This window comes from Gymnoscopelus braueri (genome assembly GCF_963280865.1).
Source record: "Gymnoscopelus braueri genome assembly, chromosome: 10".
Classification (NCBI taxonomy): domain Eukaryota; kingdom Metazoa; phylum Chordata; class Actinopteri; order Myctophiformes; family Myctophidae; genus Gymnoscopelus; species Gymnoscopelus braueri.
The window spans coordinates 11,343,123-11,361,485 of NC_137611.1; the positions used below are offsets into that span (position 1 = coordinate 11,343,123).

The 18,363-nt window shown below is 41.5% G+C and overlaps 1 protein-coding gene across 1 annotated transcript in view; it reads left to right on the forward strand.

Annotated features, from left to right (window-relative positions):
- The window catches only part of LOC308093361 (neurocan core protein-like), a gene marked incomplete at both ends in the record, with an annotated part of 80,037 nt that overhangs the window by 28,654 nt on the left and 33,020 nt on the right, over nucleotides 1-18,363 (forward strand). Inside the window, 9 exon segments of the mRNA XM_080439696.1 lie at nucleotides 318-521; nucleotides 1,926-2,108; nucleotides 7,338-7,512; nucleotides 7,846-7,973; nucleotides 9,871-10,161; nucleotides 13,587-13,721; nucleotides 15,980-16,081; nucleotides 16,968-17,140; nucleotides 18,161-18,289. Coding sequence (XP_080295822.1) covers nucleotides 318-521; nucleotides 1,926-2,108; nucleotides 7,338-7,512; nucleotides 7,846-7,973; nucleotides 9,871-10,161; nucleotides 13,587-13,721; nucleotides 15,980-16,081; nucleotides 16,968-17,140; nucleotides 18,161-18,289 — 1,520 coding nt within the window.

An 18,363-nucleotide genomic window follows, 5' to 3' on the forward strand; every position in this document is an offset into this window, starting at 1 on the left:
ATAATTGTGAGCTCAATATTGATCACGATAATGATGACATTTGAATTATTTTCCCCTCGTAATCGAGCAACTCTACTCACAAATTATATTGTGCATGTTAGCCACTTCCAAACTGGTGTCCCTATTTTAGGCATGTCATTTTAGGTCAAAAATGTAAAAAGAAAAACTAATCCAAAGAATAAAAAAAACATTTCAGATCGAGCCTTCAGATCGCCTATTTCCGCTACTTTCGTTTGACACTACCGTTTGATGAAGAAACAAGGGCTTAAGTGGCTTGACCGTGTCCTCATTCTCCCCCCGAATTTGTCTTTCCACAGCCACAGCCTCCTCTGCGGTGACCATGCGTAAGGTCACCCACCCCACGGTGCGAGAGACCCTGGCCGGCAGAGCTCTACTGCCCTGTGCCTTCACCCTCCAGCTCGGCGCCGACACCCAACCACCGCACGTCCTGTGGACCCGATCCTGGCGACCAGCGAGGGGCCAGGGACCCCCTGCGGAGCAGACTGTTCTCTCTGCTCGGGGTAAGACAATGGAATCCTTTTTCTTTCTTTCTTTTTTTTTTTTACCAGTGGTTCTCAAAACGTTTTAATTTCAAGGACTCCCAGTTTGATATGCATCAGTGGTGTAAAGTAACTAAGTACATTTACTCAAGTACTGTACTTACACTAAGACCAATTTTGAGGTATTTTTTTACTTTACTGGAGTATTTCCAGTTTTCAGTACTTTTACTTCTACTCCACTACATCTCAGAGGCAAATTATACTTTTACTCCACTACAATTATTTGACAACTTAAGTTACTAGTTACTTTTCAGATATAAATGATGATATTATGAAACATACATTAACCACTTTAGCCCTATTTTATACATTGGCTATTTGAAAATAGCAGATCTACAAGCTCACAACTCTTGTGAGCTTGTGTATCTGCTATTTTCAAACATGTTAGTACTTTTACTTTTGGCACTTAAAGTACATTTTGATGCCAATACTTTTGTACTTTTACTCAAGTAACATTTTGAACACAGGCCTTTTACTTGTAACAGAGTATTTCTACATTGCAGTATTGATACTTTTACTTAAGTAAAACATGCAAGTACTTTTTCGACCACTGGTATGCATAATATGGATCCCCCATAATTCGGAGACTGAGAGTGTACCAAGTGGAACCAACTACAGGTCATTTGGCTCCATTTGTACACTCTCATAGTTACAGATCTGTAAGGGTCCATTTGGTTCCTAACTATCAGTAATTTAGCTGGGAAACCCCCCTAAAGACCCCACTTTGAGAACCACTACTTTTAACCCATTAAGACCTGGAACGCATCTGTGTCACTTTTTGATTAGAGCTAAAAAGCATTATTTTACACTTTGGCTATTCAAAAATAGCAGACATACAAGCTCATAGCGTGGCACCGAGTGCCGCGCTACGAGCTTGTAGATCTGCTATTTTTTTTAAAAATATGAAAATGTGTGCAAATCTTTGAATATATATTGTTTTAAAGCGAACATTTTTAACTAAAATCTTTGCTTCATGGGGTCCCTGGAACAAAACATTTTTGAGATCGGAGTCTGCGGCCAAATACATCACAATCGTGATTTTTCAAAAATAGCAGATCCACAAGCTCATAGCGCGACACTCGTGCTGCGCTATGAGCTTATTATCTGCTATTTTTTAAAAGCCAAAGAAATCCAAAAATGACACAGATGCGTTCCCAGTCTTAGTGGGTTAATCTGCGTTTATAAAAAAACACAGGTGGTCTGTGTGTGTGTGTGTGTGTGTGTGTGTGTGTGTGTGTGTGTGTGTGTGTGTGTGTGTGTGTGTGTGTGTGTGTGTGTGTGTGTGTGTGTGTGTGTGTGTGTGTGTGTGTGTGTGTGTGTGTGTGTCAGCATTTCGCTAACGAAGGACTCCTCCCTGTGCCAAAGGTGACGTCATCAAGGTGAACAAGGCTTTCATCGGCCGCGTCAGGCTCCCAGGCTACGGCGCCAACGCCCTGAACGCTACCATGGAGATCCACCGCCTCCGGACCAACGACTCGGGCACTTACCGCTGTCAGGTTGTCATGGGTGACGACTACGAGAGAGACACGGTGGCCCTGGCAGTCACTGGTGAGTACGAACCATGACTTAACCGAGTCATTGTTGTTGTTTTTTTTTCATTTCAAGGTTTGATATACTGTAAAGTAACTAAGTACATTTACTCAAGTACTGTACTTTTTTTTAGGTAGTTTTATTTTACTGGAGATCCAATTTTCAATACTTTTACTTCTACTCCACTACATCTCAGAGGCAAATATTGTGCTTTTACTCCACTACAATCATTTGAAAACTTTAGTTACTAGTTACTTTGTAGATTTTGATTATCATTGCAAAACATACATTAACCACTTCAGCCCTATTTAAACTTCTGATATTTTCTAAATATTTGTATACATTTTAGACATGATACTGTAACTTGTCAAACGGGACATTCTGCATAATGACTTTTGGTACTTAAGTAAATTTTGATACCAAAACTTTTGTACTTTTACTCAAGTAAACTTTGTATTCTGGACTTTCACTTGTAACAAAGTATTTCTGCATTGCAGTATTGATACTTTTACTTCAATAAAACATGTGAGGACTTTTTCCACCTCTGTTGATTAAGCCACTTGATTTTTTTCATCTCTGGAATCCCAATATACAGTACTATACAATATACAATATACATCCTCTGTGTTAATTACATTCTGTAGAAACGGAACCAAAGGATCCTTTTTGTTCCATTTGTATACTGTCAGAGTTAAAGACTCGTAGCGAGATCTGTAGCTACGTGGAGGCATGTGGGTGTCGCGTTCGAGCTCCTCCTCCGTCTTTATTTTTCACGGGCTGATGTCGGATTCAGGGCTTTAATTTGTACATTTCTATATAGTTTTCAGAAATAAAGACAGCTGGGGAAAAGGCAGAATGAATAAACAATCCTACAATACAATATAACATTTAATGAGGAGTGTCACAGGGCACAGTAACGAGAACACACACACACACACACACACACACACACACACACACACACACACACACACACACACACGCACACACACACACTACACAGCTGCTTCCAATAGTTAATCACCCTCAATCCGGCTTGGAAATGTCTTTTAAGTAGCGTCTGTTACTTTTAACATCTGAATGCATTCTTAAACAATATCACAAGGACTGTAGGACACTGCAATGGTTTTTAAACATGGTGGTTTATTGAAACCGTGAAAAAGGTTGTTTGATTATAGGTCACCGGTCTCTCTATCCTCTGCAGTGCCGGCAATTGATTGGGAGGATGCCTGTTACTGTAGAGGTAATCTGAGTTCCCAGAAGTTTTCGCCAGCTCTCGCATACAAACGGGAGGGGCGAGGAAACTTCTGGGCCAGAGCCCTGGTATTTGTGGACGGGATGTAACTTACGCTCAGAATCTGAGCGGACACGCCTCTTACTGGTCTGAGAGCTGTGCAACTCGTCTAAACAGTCCGACGAGAGGCAAACAGCAGTACACAACAATGGCGGCCGCAATTTCTCAAGGAGAAATAGCTTCCTGTCGCTCCTATTTACATGCAACACCCACTGGATGTGGATCCCGCCCCCTTTTCTTCATTGGCTGTTGATTTGAATCAGAACGCAGTGGCCGCGCCCTGCTGTCCAGGCCCAAAAAATTACTTATTTTCTATCAATTACACACCCCTCCTCCTTTAGTTTTTGTCGCATTCCTAAGCCAATAATTTGATGACCGGCGGTCTCTCTGGTAGGAGACTCAAAGGAGACATTAGCATCAAATGATTGGCTTAGGAATGCGACAAAAACAAAAAAATCTCCATGAATTCAATGCTTCATGGGGTGTGTAATTGATAGCAAATAATAAACATTTTGGGTGAACTACTCCTTTAAGAGCTATTTTAAAGATTTTGTCAATGAATTGGCACCCGGAAAATTCATTTGAAGTTGGTGGTAAAACCTTTATGTAATTGTGTAGTTGACTCATAGGCCTTGTGTTAGCTTTATATGAGTTAATTGAATTACCAATTACTAATCGTCTTGTTATGGTCCACCTGCTATATAAGCCAAGCTAGAAGTGTTGAGCATATAGGCCTATGTTTTTAGTTTGGCTTATTGGGCAGGCTTAATCTCTCAAGAACAGATTCAGAGCCAAATGCAAAAGTGAAAAACGCTGGGGGCGCTGTTTTTCCTTTTTATTTGACTTGGGAACCCAGATTGGGGCAGGCTGCTGAGAACAGCCTGGGTGAGAGAGCTGCCAGGGCCCTTCCTGGAAGGGTGTAACCGCCCTAATATGTATTAGGCACCTGAGTTTTTCCTTTTGCCTTTCAGTATTTGTGCGTTTCAGAAGGGGATCTCTGATGGCGAAATCAAAGAAAAGGACCCGCACACTGTCAGGAACTTGCAAAAAAATATAAAAATCTTTTTTTTTGACAGTGTGCAGGTCCTTTTCTTTGATTACACCATCAGAGATCCCCTTCTGAATATATGCATTTTTTAACTTTACGCACCGGCTGTCACCAACCTTGAGGTGTGCATCGGCCTCCTTCACAAAAGTATGTGTTTGTTTGCAAGTCTTATTTTTGATATTCAAGATTATAATGTCTTTCCAGGCCTGCACGGTGTATAGGCTGCATATGGGACTGTTTAGGTGTTTTTGGGGGGAAATTAAATGCTAAACGTTTTGACGTTTGTCTATTTTAGTTTCAGGCCAGATTCAAAAAGCTTTAGTGTCGGGCACCGATCTACAAGGTCACACACACAGGCGTTTTGAGCTTGTATACTGTAGATCAGCTATTTTCATCCCCCCAAAGAACAGATAATTGAAAGTGCCTCAGGTAGACCGAGAGAAAAGCTTGTGTGGAAGCGAAACGGACTGGAAAATAAATTGATTCACAGGCCTTTTCACTTTCAGGGTCGGGTGTGCCATCATATACTGTAGATGGAGATATAGATAAAGTGTAGGGTTTGGAAACGGGGGGAGGGGGGATTCTTTCTTGTACGAAGATTCCATTTGCTGTTCTCGCCCCCCCCCCCCCCCCCCCACCCCCCGCTTCTGTCGTTTAACCCATTGAGACCGGGAACGCATCTGTGTCATTTTAAGATTTCTTTGGCTATTAAAAAATAGCAGATATACAAGCTCGACGAGCTTGTTGATCTGATATTTTTGAAAAATCATGAACATTTTTGCAAATCTTTGAATATATATATATATATATATATATATACATTTGAACTCAAATATTTTCTTCTGGGGGTCCCTGAAACCAAATATTTTGCGACGGGGGGTCCGTGGACAAATACATATCATTTTGGCGGTCCTTGACATGAAAAATGTTTGAGAACCACTGATTGCAAGTAAATAAATAGAAGACATTTGTAGAATCCCCAAAAGCAAAGATTTGAGTTAGAAATGTTCGCTTTGAAAAATATATATATTCAAAGATTTTCACAATTTTTCACGTTTTTTTCAAAAGAATAGCAGATCTACAAGCTTGTATATCTGCAACAAAAAAAATATCGCCAAAGAAATCAAAAAATGACACACAGATGCGTTTCCCGGTCTTAATGGCTTAATATATCTTTAATTACATTAACCGCAACTTTCCCTGCTGCCTGTCTGTGTTTGTATTTTCATTATCTGGGACTAATTATCCGTAACTGAATACCAATGACAATTTCTGGCCGCGGTCGGCCGACCATGAAATCCTAGAGTAAAGCTCACACACGGGGTTTAACTGTTCCATTGGTCATCGTGCTCCGCGAGCGTCTTATTGATTCTGAAATGCATCCATGGATCAATTAAACAATTAAACCCTATATCGTTTTGCTGTCGGGCAGAAACCTTGTGTCTCCACGTTTAAACATTTTGGGGGTCTTTTTCTCAGTGAAGTGAATGGCTTATTTTACACTTCATCTCCATGACAGTGCAGTGGTGAAAAGTAACTAAGTACATGTACTCAAGTACTGTACTCAAGTACAATTTTTAGCTATTTGTACTTTACTGGGGTATTTCAAATTTCCAATGCTTTTACTTCTACTCTACTCTAACTTTAGTTAATAGTTACTTTGTAGATTTTGATTATTATTAAAACATACTGTACATTAACCACTTAAGCCCTGTATACATTTTGGCCAATTGAAAATTGAAAATAGCCGATCTACAAGATCAAAATGCGTTGCGATGCGACGCATTGTGATCTTGTAGATCTGCTATTGTCCAAGGATTTTTATGAGTTTATACATTTGAAAACTTGTGAAATGGGACATTCTGCATAGTGAATACTTTCTACTTTTGGTACTTCAAGTACATTTTGATACCAATACTTTTGTACTTTTACTCAAGTAAATTTTTAATTCCAGACTTTTACTTGTAACAGAGTATTTCTACATTGCAGTATTACTTAAGTAAAAGTTTTGGACATATATAGGTTTCCAATCAGACAGTTAGTTGACTGGAGTCCCCCAGGGCTCCCTTAGGTCCCCTCCTGTTTTTGCTCTACACTAAATATCTTCGCCGAAAATAGCCAATCTGCAAGATCTACTGTCTTGTAGATCTTCGCCGAATGTTCGCCCCCAAAAATAGGGAGGCTAGGGGTTGTGGTTAATTGCTAGTTTGTGTTTGGGTCACATCTTTGAAATTAGAGCGCTATAGCAGAATCTCACTGGTCCAACATCGGCTCCGATATTTATCCATTTGTACGTCTGAGAGGCTGCAAATGGAACCAAATAGATCCCTTCACAGATCGATAACTCTGCAAGCGTATAAATGGAACCGCTTTGGTTCCATTTGTACGCTTTCAGAGTTAGGATTTTAGGTACAGTAGGTAGGTTCTTTATTCATCCCGAGGGGAAATTAAGTTGTTACAGCAACTCTCATAGAGACATCAATATTAACACATTATAATAACAAAAACATCTAAAATAGGCATCTAAGCATTGTCAACCTACTATATTAAAAATGGACAGACCAAACACTACTAAAGAGTCCGATGGCTTGCATCCCACATCCCCCCCATCCTAAACAGCCTGATCAGCCTGATCGAGCCAACCAGATGCAGAGTTGTACAGTCTTATTGCTGCAGGCAGAAAAGATCTCCTATAGCGCTCCTTTCTGCATAATGAGTACTTTCTACTTTTGGTACTTCAAGTACATTTTGATGCCAATACGTTTGTACTTTTACTCAAGTCAATTTTGAATTCCGGACTTTTACTTGTAACAGAGTATTTCTACATCGCAGTATTGATACTCTTACTTACTTCTGAGTACTCCTTCAACCACCTAACCTCCCCACTGTGTGTGTGTGTGTCTAGGTGTGGTGTTCCACTATCAGACTCCTGGCACGCGGTACGCTCTCTCCTTCGCTGACGCCCAGCGGGCCTGTCAGGAGAACTCGGCCCGGATCGCCACCCCGCCACAGCTCTGGGCGGCGTTCTACGACGGCTACACCAGCTGTGCGGCCAGCTGGTTGGCAGACCAGACCGTACGGTAAGCCCAGTCCACTCCATCCAATCCACGCGCCGATTGATTCCCTCGCCGCCGCCCGCGGCGTGACTCCCAACTCCAACGGGTCCGTGTGGTTCCATTCGTACACTTTCAGAGTTAGGATTTTACTGGGTATCCTCAGTGGAAAAGGGTGATCTTGCTGCAACGTTTCAGACTCCCAAACGGGGAAAAAAGGGGTGAAAAGGGTATAGAAGGACCCTTATGGCTTCATTTGGTTGCATTTGTACTAGAGGCATAAAAGATCAAAGCAGTAGCTGTTAGTACCGATGATGATGATGATGATGATGATGATGATGATGGCTGTCCTCTCTACAGATATCTGGTCCACTCACCAGAGACTGGTTGCTATGGACGCAAGGAGTACTATGCTGGACTGCTGAGCTATGGGAAGAAAGACCCCAACGAGATGTTCGATGTGTACTGTTTTGCCACGGAAATGGATGGTATGTGAACACGCACGCACGCACACCCACGCACGCACACACGCACACGCACACGCACACGCACACGCACACGCACACACACACACATACAGTACACGTTTGTAATACTTTACTTTTAAGGACATCAACATTTTGGATACTGCTTTTATGAATGGCATAAAAATATTTTTCTTTTTTGTAAGCCTACAGTATAAAGCTGAAAAATAGCAGATCTACAAGTTCACAACGTGACGCACCAGCGCTCAACTAAGTATAAATCAGGCATAACTCTAACTCTAACCCCTAAACCTAACCTCTAAATGTCAAATCCGAGCCCTACACCCAACCCGTATCTTTTCCTAATTGTAATTCTAATTTTTGAGATTATACTTATTCGTTGAATATTATTATTAGACAACAGAATGTGTACACGATACAGTATCTATAGCAGGGATACACAGTGTGTGTGTGTGTGTGTGTGTGTGTGTGTGTGTGTGTGTGTGTGTAAACACAATTGTGTTTATGAATTAGAGTTTGGACATTGTGAAAGTAGCACAGGATATTGCCTGTTGACTTCTAAACCACAAGTGTTCACAACAGATGGGCAGAAACAGGGGGATGCGCGCGCAAACACACACACACACACACACACACACACACACACACACACACACACACACACACACACACACACACACACACACACACACACACACACACACACACCTAAAAAATACCTTAAAAAAACAAGACCATCAGGACAGCCCAGCTGTCAGTTGACACTAATCTTATTTCTGTGTGCAATTAGTAAAGTACTGCACTGAAGTAAATGAGAGTGAATATCTTAATGATGTATAACACTGTTATGTGTCAGTGTACAACGTAGGGAGTCAGAGGTTGGAGTGATGAACGAGCACAGGACTTTGTCAAATTAAATCAAAAGTCACAAAAGTTGCCTTTTTATCATTACAATGATGAAATAATTTTGACTTTAGGCCAACCTGTTTTTTAGATAATTAAAATGCATCGCAGTCTTGTGGTCAATGAGGCCATATTATTATGTGAGTAATTTGCAACCCATCTGACAATGTTGATGTTTCCAGCTCTTACAGTTTTTTGCAGCATGAACGCTTTTAGTGGAGAACAAAAAAACTGAGAAAAAACTATAGAGTTCCTGCAGCTTCACTGCATGGACCACTAATAATAATACTGTTGCTGTCAGGCAGAAACCTCATATCTCCATATGATTATTTTTTTCTTTTATGTAAATGAATGCCCTTCTTCGTCACAATACAATGTTGCATTAAAGCAGCAAAGATAGCCGCTCTACAAGCTTGCGGCAGGTTGTGAGATTGTAGATCGGCTATTTTTGAAGATAGCAAATTCTGTGAAAATGAAGGTGGTCTAGTGTGTCTGCAGGTTTTATAAATATTGAACAATGAAAAATATTAAAGGGATAGTTCACCCAAAAAAAAGAATTTCATGGATTTTTTTTGTTTTTATCGCGTTCCTAAGCCAATAATTTGATGACCAGCGGACCGGTAGGCAGCGGTTCCGGTAGGCGACACAAAGGAGACTCTTTGTGTCTCCTACCGGAACCGCTGCCGGTCATCAAATCATTGGCTTAGGAATACGACAAAAACAAAAACATTTCCTTGAATTCAAGTCTCCGTGGGGTGACTAATCGATTAAAAAAAAAATCATTTTGGGGGTGAACTATCCCTTTAACAAGAGCTTGTGACTAACCAACTACTCTACTTCATTGGAACCATTGGAACACATGTTATTTTTTTCCGTATCTTGAAAAATAACAGTTTTGGACATACAAGCTTTCCACCCAACAGCGACGATACACGGCTGAATCCACTCCCTCACACTCAGACATGCACCCCGCCGTGTCTCTCTCTCTTCTGTCTAGGTGAGGTGTTCCATTACTCCGTCCCAGGGAGACTGACGCTGTCGTCGGCCTCAGACCGCTGCGTGTCCTTGGGAGGACAGCTGGCGACGGTGGGTCAGCTCTACCTGGCGTGGAAGGCCGGCCTGGACAGCTGCTCCCCGGGCTGGCTGTCCGACGGCAGCGTCCGCTACCCGGTCACCCGGCCTCGCCAGGAGGACTGCGGGGGAGACCGGCCCGGCGTCTACACCGTGGCGTTCAACAACAGCACCGCGGACAAAACCACTGGCCTCTACGATGCTTACTGCTACAGAGGTAACTTGTAAATACAGTGTTTCAACAAACTTTTTGTATAGCTCGAGACCCCAAAAGAGAAATTTGACCCAAACAAGTGAAAATAGCCGATCTACAAGCTCACAACGCGTCGCAATGAGACACGTTGTGTGCGAAAAAAAATGACACTTCACCGGCGCGTTTCACTGTTTTAGTGCTCCTTCAGCAGCCGCTGGTTCAACATTTCGGCGCTTTTCGGCGATAGTTGACAGGCCGAAAGGCATGGCGAGAGAGTATGTTTTCGCCCCTGTCCGTCCGTCCGTCCGTCCGTCCGTCCGTCCTGTCTGTGTGTTAGCAGCTTATCTCTGGCACCGTTGGCCCGGTCGCTCCGAAACTGTGCACACACACTCCCTGGATGCCAATTCAGAACCTCTGCCCCAGCCACCAGGAGGCCGATTTGTGCAAAACCCTTTTTTTTTACATTACTCCTACAGATTTTATCCAAACGTCATGCAAATCGGTACACAGTATCTCTATAGTCATGTGATCAACACAAATCTGTCCGATTTCCCATATTCCATCCTCATTGCCTATGGTTGGCTTCCAAAGTTTGCAGGATTGGTCCGTTTTGAACAAAAAGCCTCAAACTATGCACGCAGCTTGCAATTTCCGTGAATTTTCACACGCACATTCCCACTAGGCCGAGGAAGAAATGCCACCCTTTTCACATTGGCCTGTTATAGCGCCACCAGCAGGTCTAATTTAGCAAAACACATTTTTGGAACAAAATGCCTCAAATCATGAATGCAGTGTCTGATTGCCGTGAAAGACCTAAGAATAAATGACACCCTTTTCACATTGGCCTATTATAGCGCCACCAGGAGGCCACAATAACGTACCTGACCTGGCGGAGACCTGTGCTCCGAGGAGCACTTTTTCTAGTTCTGTCTTCTTTCACTTTCTCTACGTCGTTTGGTGCCCCCCCAAAGGTTGGTCAAGCATAAACTGAGGGGGCAGAATTTGCAACTGAGGGTGCCAGGCCCCCTCAGGCGCCGGGCCTGCACTGGAGTTGTGTGGTGGTGTTGTTTATCTGCAGAAGAGCTTTGCCCTCTCGCTGTGTTTTGGTGTTTTCACTGTTTGTTTTGGTAGACAGGGATGTTTTTTGGGCAAAAACACCAAAATACAGTTTCTGCAGGTAAACACCAACACTACTCCAGTGGCTGATGACTGCTGGTATAGGAAATGATGGGTAAAAAATATATGTATAATGTTTTGTTATGTAAACACACTCAAAGTGTCTCTTTTGAGTCTCCTACCGGATACATTAGCATCTTTCCGCCGGTCATCAAATTATTGTCTCAGGAATGCGACAAAAACTAAATGAATTCAATGTTTCATGGGGTGTGTAATTGATAGAAAATAAGATTTTTTTTTTTTAAGCAAATTATAGATCACAATGATCCATTAAACTGTATGTCAATTCTGTAACAACACAACAAACTGTGACTTACCGTACATCGAAAGCAATTCAAAAGACACATCATGGCAAACATCAATCAACTCATGATGCAGCTGACATGTGTTTGGAGACAAAGGGGGAAAGTCCTCATCCATCCAGGCCTGTATTTATAGAGGGAACCACCACTTAGTGTCAACTTGTGGAGCGGAGGGGAAATTAACTTGTAGTTTGTGACAGCCGTTCATTTGGTTTCCTCTGTGATTTCAGGGAAATGGTATTAACCTGGGAACTCTGGGAACTGCTTTTTAGACGTTTAACCACTTTCAACGTGCCGTGCCACCCCTATTTTGGGGCATGTAATTATAGGCTAAAAATGGCAGAAAATGGCAGCATGTCACATCGCGTTGTGGGCTTGGAGTTCTGCCATTTTCTCTATTTGTAGTGTGACGACGTATATAGGGGCTTACGTGGTTAAGAGTCTGTGATGCTGCGATCATTGGAAGCATAGACCAAACATTGTTTGTTCTATGCTTCCAAACATATCCACAGATAACCTCCATTCCACTCTGAACACAAAGCGCTGCCATAACCCACTGCATGCCTAGTAGTGAGGCAGTAACCATGGCTACAAATGCCATTGCCACTGAGTAGCTATGGCAACACAGATTTTGCTCATGTTAGCCTGTCCCACACTGTTGTACAGTCAATCTGTGAATCCATTGGATTGGTGGAGTCTAAAGGGGGGGGGGGCTAGGGGAAAGTACACACAGGTCTGGGAACTCTACACAGATGATGGAACAAAGAAGAATCAGAATCCTCTTTATTGTCACGTCACAGGTTTACAGGTGTAAGAAGTGGGGGAAATTTTCAACAACAAAAAAATTCTTCGAGTGTGCGCCATCATTTGTAGTTTTCGTGAGAAGAGACAGCATAGAGGTACAGTAGGGTCGAGCAGGAGAGGTAAGAAGAAGAAAAGAACACAGGATACAAATAGGTCAAATAATCAAAGAGATATGTATTAGATAGATAGATTGATAGACAGACAGACAGACAGCGGGTGTAGTAGCAGGTACATGATGTTTAGAGCATCCAGGTTTGTGCATGTCCTTTTAGGAAGGAAGAAAGGATGTAATTCCCTTTGTAGTTTCTCCTCCACAATCATCGAACGCCACAGAGAGAGTCTGTAATTCCACTCGTTAAAAGTTAAGAAGAGCAAGCTGTTAAACTGTATCTGCCCTTCAGGCCGGACAGGGTAATTGACCAATCATTACGCTGTGTTCACACAAGTGTTAAAATGTCTTTAAAATATCTCTTTGAATTTCCCTTTCTGCTATGCAGGGCTCAACTCATTTGGTTTCCAGTAGGAGTTATTACGTGACTGCGAGGGAGGGGCTTTATTTTCAGAGCTATTGAAGCACACAGTCTGTTAAGTTGAAGTACACAGACTGTTAAGTTGAAGCGTTTTGAAAACTGTGGGAGCCATCACGTCTGTCTCCAGAGACTATTCACTTTGTGATTTTTGAGAGATAGGTAAAAAAACATTTCAATGGCAATTAGTATACTGTTTGTGACTGATAGAGGAAAGTGGGCTTTCAGTGTGTGTGTGTGTGTGTGTGTGTGTGTGTGTGTGTGTGCGTGTGCGTGTGCGTGTGCGTGTGTGTGTGCGTGCGCGTGCGTGCGTGCGTGTCAGAGATGCCCACGAGTCTCTGAGCTCGAGTCCGAGTCAAGTCTCGAGTCACATACCCAACCCGAAATGAAAAATGCACAGAATGAATGTTTATCAGTATAGTAGGCTACATTCATTTGCGTTTTAATACGTTTTAATTGTGCGACAGCGATGACTTAATTGACGGCGACCTGAGTAGTGTCAAAAAGATTTACATTTATTTTTGTTCACTATTAGTCCTCTACATCTGACTCCCTCCCTAGGGAGTAGTAAGTAGTAAGTGAGTGACTGAATTCGGACACAACCACCAGTGTCTCATGAGTGACTCTATGTCTCTTTCAGGTAACGTGAAGAAGTCGGGTCCCATCAAGAAGATCTACAGCTCCCTGTGGAAGCCGTGGAGCTACCTGGCAGGTGACCCCTCCTCACAGACAGACAGTCCTGACCACGCCACAGAGACGCCCGGCACCACAGCAGGTCTGGCACTTTTTTTTTTACCCCTTTTTCTCCCCAATTTAGCCATTATACCAAATAATTCCTCCCCCTATGCATTTTGGGTGTTGTCAACACATAAATCACAATAAAAAGATCAAATCTAAAACGAAGTAGTACAATTAAAAAGTTAAGAGAAACTGAACAAAACGTTGTTGTTTGAAAAGCTGTAAGTGGAAATTAAAAAGATAAAGACTTACAGATAAATCATCTCAAACAGCAGACTGTAAAGCTTCATTGGCAGACAGTAATTCTCTGCTGGTCTCGTCTCTTAACTAAAGCGATGCGCAGCTCCACAACAAATTACAAATTACAATTTAGCCATTTAGCAGAGTTAAATGCCTTTGTAAATAAATCACTCTTTATGCACAGTGATTTAGAGACTCTAGTCAACAAACGACAGGGGAAATATGGTCCCGTAAATAGAGAAGCAAAGAAAACTATTTATTGCTACAAGGATACCAGGTAAACATCAAACCTAGCATCTGTCTGGAACAACATGATATCTAAATAAATATCTAAGAAAAAGGTATGTCTAACATACAGTACATAGCATTTGGTCGCTGTCGGGTGGAAACCTTGTATATCCTTACTTTTAATGGAGAAAAAAAAGAACCTGTGTTTGAATGGATCCAATGTAGTAATTTAGTCACTAAATTATCTTGTTAATAATACTTTTCATTGGGTCAATATTTATAAAACCCACAGACAGAGTAATCGCTTTAAATTTCACTTAAGACCGGGAAAGCGTTTGTCATTTTATGTTTTAACCACTTCTAACTATTCAAAAATAGCCATCTGTGCCGCACTATGAACTTGTAGATCTGAAATATTTTGAAAAATCTTGAAAATTTGTGCACATCTTTGAATATATATATATTTCTTAAAGCAAGGGATTCTACAAATGTCTTCTAAATCCTAACAGTTTTTTGCTAAACTTAATCAGTGGTTCTCAAACTTTTTCATGTCCAAAATGATATGTATTTGGCCAAGGACCCCCATCTCAAAATATGTTGTTCCAGGGACCCCCCAGAAGCAAAAATTTGAGTTAAAAATGTTCGCTTTAAAAATATATATTCAAAGATTTGCACAAATTCACTAGATCTTTCAAAAAAAAATAAGCGGATCTACAAGCTCATAGCGTGGCACCGAGTGCCGCGCTATGAGCTTGTATATCTGCTATTTTTGCTATTTTTAATGGGTTAAAAAAGCTGTTCTGCAAGCTCACAATGCATCGCATCATCATGGCACGTTGTGAGCTTGTGGAACGGCTATTTTTGCTTCTATTGTGTGAGACTCTTGAATGATTAATAATTTGCAGCAAAACTAAAAGTTGAAACGTGGAGATGCAAGGTTTCTGCCCGACAGCAACGATTTTGTACTAACATCTAACTAGCATCTACAGTGAACTGAAGATACAAGCATTGAGGAGTGCTGGGGGGGGGGGGGGGGGGGGGGAGACGAGTTTTCACACTGCGGTAGAAATATGTGGGGGTGATTCTGCAGTCCTGACTGAGGGTCGGAGGTCATTCCACAGCGTGGTGGGACCCAGGAGGGAAAGAAAAGTGTGGGATGCCTGGGGCGACAACCATGTTTCTCACAACAACCTCTCTCTTTAACAGAGTTTCTGTTTCAAATAAACATAGTACATTGTATCAAAAAAGGAAAGGTATAATCCCGTTTTACTGCAGATGCCTGTAGTTCCGACCGTCTGTAAAAACGTTTTCACTTTGCAATTTTTTTATTTTGGTCATTAGTTCACTATACAAACAATATACTCCATGCACATAAAAACAACAACAACAACAACAACAACAACAACAACAATAATAATAAATATTATTATTATATAATACATAGTTATGACCCAAAAAAGCTAAATGAAGCTAAATAGCTTATTCTGCTTACCCTTTCAACATAAAGTACATACCTGACAAATAAAGAAAATAAAAAAATCATGGTGGCACATTCAAGATCACATTGAGCCCTCTGCTCCAGTCTAGAGCCAGACAGAACTAAAATGACATGATTTCAATGTTGTTGTGGAAGACATTATTCCTATATCTACATGCAAGACTGGAGCAGAACAATTGCATTTTTGGGGGCATTTTTAACACCTTACCAAATGTAACTTGAATGTTATGTTATGTTTTGTTTTGTTGTGTGTGCTTAAAATATTGTAGTACTTTGACGATGTTGAACTGTTTAACGTACCTACCTACTTAAAAATATTCTCCACACAGGGACACAGACGAGCTCCGCAGATGACCACAACCTTTCACCTTCTAATTGGACTGGATTGGTTGACCTGGAGGAAGAGGCCAGCCTGCACAATGATGATGCCTGTAAGAACGACTTCACAACCATCATTAACAACCGCAAACCACCGTCTTCGGCTTCATCTAAAATAATCAATGGTGGAAGAAAGTACTCAGATGTTTTGCTTAAGTAGATGTAGCAATGCCACAATGTAGAAATACTCTGTTAAAAGTAAAAGGCCTGTATGCTAAATTGTACTTGAGGAAAAGTACAAAAGTATTGGCATCAAAATATAGTTAAAGTTCTTGAAAAAAGTAGATCTACAATGTATGTGTTGTAATAATTAATGTAAGTTTTGTAATAATAATCTAAATCTACAAAGTAACTACTGGCTACTTGCAAATAATTGTAATGGAGTAAAAAGGACAATATTTGCATCGGAGATGTAGCGGAATAGAAGTATTAGTACTGGTCCCCACTAATGCTGATAAAATGGTGCCATTTTCTTCTACTCGGTCTGTGTCTCATACAGTAGGACGACTGTGTGGACACTTCAGAAACCCGCCTACCAGTGCACATCATTAGGCAGGTTTTTGAAAGTTTGAAAATGGTTCATTCAATTTTTTATTAACGCGAGAACAATGGCTTCTAGCGTGCTAACTGTCCAGGAAAAAGCCTATTAGCTTGGATTCCCCATTGATGATGTCACTGGTAGGCGGGGTTCTGAACTGTCCACAGCCCTCCTCTGAGACACAGAGTAAGTAGACAAAAATGGTGCCAAATTATAATGAGCATTAGTGAGGACCAATCATATGAAGATACTGTAGGTTGAAAATAGGTGAAGTCGTCCTTTAAGTACAGTACTTGAGTAAATGTACTTACTTTAGTTTGCCACCACCGAAAATAATGACCGCCACATTCTTCTATTGATCCTGAAAGAGCCCACAGATCACTAATGATTGTCTTCCACAGCCTCAGACCCCTGGTCCTCAGAGTCTGCACAGTGGTACGTGACCCTGCAGCGAAGCCCAGGATCCAGCGCCTTTGACTGGGGAGAGCCACTGGAGCTGGACTCTGAAGAGTTTCTGAGACCCCTGGTGCCTGCCACGTCCCCCCCGGCCCCTACAACCACCACTGAGAAGAAGGTCGGTGTGATTCTGCTGCTCGCACGATGAATAAAACATACATTTTCCATGTTTATTTTTCATATAAAACACACCAGAGCTGGCAGCGCACTTCAAAAGAAGTCAAAACTTTTCTTTGGCTTGCCAAAAGTTTTCTGAGGACAAAAACAGTTTTTTGTCTTGTTTTTTTTTAACGCGATGCGGCTACGCTTTGAGTGCTGAATGTTAGACCCCCCCCGAACGGTGACTTTGATACCTGGATCGACTGTTTGTTTTCGTGCTTGTGACATAATTTGTCTAGAGGAGATTTCATCATTTCTGCCGGCAGACAGTGTGGTGGAAGTACTCAGATGTTTTACTAAAGTAAAAGTTGTGTAGCAATACCACAATATAAAAATACTCTGTTACAAGTAGAATGCCTGTGTTGAAAATGTTACTTGAGTAAAGGTACAAAAGTATTGGCATCACAATATACTTAAAGTACCAAAAGTAAAAGTACAGAAAATGTTTGAAAATAGCAGATCTACAAGCTCACAACGTGTATCAATGCGACGCGTTGTGAGCTTGTAGATCGGCTATTTTCAAATAGCCTATGTATAACATAGGGCTAAAGAGGTTAATGTATGTTTTATAACATGATCATTTATATCTGCAAAGTAACTAGTAACTAAAGTTTTCAAATAATTGTACTGGATTAAAAGTACAATATTTGCCTCTGAGATATAGTGGAGTAGAGGTAAAAGTATTGAAAATTGGAGATACTTTAGTAAAGTAAAAGTACCTAAAAATTTTACTTAAGAACAGTACTTGAGTAAATGTACTTAGTTACTTTACACCACTGCTGGCAGTCGCATAGCAGAGAAAGTGTGTGCCGTCTCTCTCTTCATGAATTAATTGTCACGTTGTGTTGGGTTTGTGCTGTAGTTCCCCAGAGAGGGATTATTACTCAGACAACCTTTGTTGTATTAAGCCCCGGTTTCTACTTTACTTTCCCATCAATTAATTCTTCCATCCATTCGTCCACCTGTCCGTTATTCTTAGGCGATGTCAAAGATCGTGAAGTCCATGTGGAAGCCCTGGAACTACCTAAGCGGTGACGAGGACGCGACCGCAGGACCGAGTGACCCCGAGGGGGACAGAGAGAGGCCCACAGCGGGGCCCTGGGCCAGCGTACAGTCGAATCTCTCAAGCACAGCGGCTCCAGGCAAGTGGATATGATATCATCTACGCTATTAATCTACTTA